The sequence below is a fragment of the Camelina sativa genome, chromosome 9, assembly GCF_000633955.1.
Source record: "Camelina sativa cultivar DH55 chromosome 9, Cs, whole genome shotgun sequence".
Classification (NCBI taxonomy): Eukaryota; Viridiplantae; Streptophyta; class Magnoliopsida; order Brassicales; family Brassicaceae; genus Camelina; species Camelina sativa.
The window spans coordinates 14,302,456-14,304,977 of NC_025693.1; the positions used below are offsets into that span (position 1 = coordinate 14,302,456).

Consider the following 2,522-nt stretch of genomic DNA (forward strand, 5'->3'; position numbering starts at 1 on the left):
TGGCTGCTAGGAGGGTGCAGAGGGAGATGACTTGGGCTGACTTTGTCTTGGAGTTCAACCGCAAGTATTTTCCTAGAGAGGCATTAGACCGGTTGGAGGTGCAGTTCCTTCAGTTATCTCAGGGGACGCGGTCAGTGCGGGAGCTGGACTTGGAGTTCAGTCGACTTCTTTGTTATGGGGGTCGGGCTATGGAGCCTGAGGAGGCTCAGATCAAGAGGTTCTTGAGGGCTCTACGTGATGATTTGAGAGTTCACTGTAGAGGGCGGAGTTATGCTACGCGTGCAGAGCTGGTTAAGACTGCAGCAGAGATTGAGGAGGATATCCGGGCACAGTCGGTGGCGGTAGCTCCAACAGTTCAGCCTGGTAAGGCTCAGCAGCAGGGTGGTTCCAGCAGGGGCGGTAGGTCTGCACAGGGAACCAAGAGGAGATGGGAGGCTACGCAGAAGCCGAGTGGTGTGAGTTGCTTCGGTTGTGGGAGAAAGGATCACAGGGTTGCTAGTTATCCCAAGAGGAGTGCTCCGACGACAGGGCCTCGGGTTTGTTATCATTGTAGGGAGACATGGCACATCAAGTTGCAGCCGGCAGCAGTGACAGCATTGCAGCAGGTGCAGCCTGGAGGTCAGCAGGTGACACGGATTGAGCAGACGCCACGTGTTTACACGACAGCAGAGACTGGTGGAACCAGTGCCGGGACAATCACAGGTATAATTTCTGGTACTTAAACTTGGTGAATTTTAGTAGGTTCAGATTATATATGTTTCCTGTGATAAAGTGTTAGGTTCTCAACACATGAGGTTTGTGTAGGGACCTTGTTGGTGGGTGGGTTTAAGTCCCATGTTATGTTTGATTATGGAACTTCTCATAGCTTCATTACTCTGGAGTGTGCAGAGGGTGCGGGGATCAGCGGGGATCCTGGAGAGCGTGCAGGAGTTGTCAGGGTTGCGGGAGGTGAGTTCCTGAGAGTGATTGGACGAGCTAGAGGAATTGATATTCAGATCGCAGGAGAGTCTTGGCCAGCGGATTTGCTTATCAGTCTAGTGGAGTTATATGATGTTATTCTCGGGATGGATTGGTTGCATCGACATAGGGTGCATTTGGATTGCCATCGGGGTAGAGTGAAGTTTAAGCGTTCAAGAGAGAAGTTGGTTTTTCAGGGTATTAGACCAACTTCGGGGAGTCTCGTGATCTCAGCCATTCAGGCTGGGAAGATGATCGAGAAGGGCCGTGAGGCTTATTTGGTTACTATATCTATGCCAGAGTCAGTGGGGAAGTCTACAATTAGCGGTATTCTGGTAGTAGAGGAGTTTGAGGATGTGTTTTAGTCTTTGCAGGGATTACCACCATCTCGGTCGGATCCTTTTACCATTGAACTGGAACCGGGGACGACACCGTTATCCAAGGCTCCTTACAGAATGGCTCCAGCAGAGATGGCAGAGCTGAAGAAGCAGCTAGAGGATTTGTTGAGTAAGGGATTCATCCGTCCTAGTGTATCACCGTGGGGAGCGCCGGTGTTGTTTGTGAAGAAGAAGGATGGGAGTTTCAGGTTGTGTATTGATTATCGGGGTTTGAACCGGGTCACTGTGAAGAACAAGTATCCTCTTCCTAGGATCGATGAGTTGTTGGATCAGTTGAGGGGTGCTACTTGGTTCTCCAAGGTAGATCTGGCGTCGGGTTATCATCAGATACCGATAGATGAGGCAGATGTGAGGAAGACTGCTTTCAGGACGAGATATGGGCACTATGAGTTTGTGGTGATGCCCTTCGGATTGACTAACGCGCCAGCAGCGTTTATGAGATTGATGAACAGTGTGTTTCAGGAGTTTCTGGATGTATCTGTCATCATTTTCATCGACGATATCCTGGTCTATTCTAAGAGTCCTGAGGAGCATGCAGTGCATTTGAGGGCAGTTATGGAGAAGCTGCGGGAGCAGAAGTTGTTTGCCAAGTTGAGCAAGTGTAGTTTTTGGCAGCGTTAGATGGGCTTCNAATGGCTCCAGCAGAGATGGCAGAGCTGAAGAAGCAGCTAGAGGATTTTATTGAGTAAGGGATTCATCCGTCCGAGTGTATCACCGTGGGGAGCGCCGGTGTTGCTTGTGAAGAAGAAGGATGGGAGTTTCAGGTTGTGCATTGNCAGAGATCAGGAGTTTCCTTGGGTTGGCAGGTTACTACAGGAGATTTGTTCAGGGGTTTGCAAGCAGAGCACATCCTATGACTCAGTTGACAGGGAAAGATGTTCCTTTTTTCTGGTCAGAAGAGTGTGAGGAAGGCTTTGCAAGCCTGAAGGAGATGTTGAATACTGCGCCAGTGTTGGCTTTGCCTGAGCAGGGAGAACCCTATGTGGTTTATACAGATGCATCTAGGGTTGGTTTGGGTTGTGTTCTGATGCAGCATGAGAAGGTGATTGCCTATGCTTCGCGGCAGTTGCGGGTGCATGAAGGCAACTATCCTACTCATGATTTGGAGATGGGTGCTGTAGTTTTTGCCCTGAAGATTTGGAGGTCTTATCTTTATGGTGCAAAGGT

General features: G+C 49.8%; 1 protein-coding gene across 1 annotated transcript; it reads left to right on the plus strand.

Moving 5' to 3' along the window:
- LOC109126421 (RNA-directed DNA polymerase homolog) lies at nucleotides 1,548-1,976 on the plus strand (the record flags this gene model as incomplete). Its single annotated transcript, XM_019229953.1, has 1 exon — nucleotides 1,548-1,976. A coding segment is annotated over one exon (429 nt), but the record flags the coding sequence as incomplete, so codon positions are not given.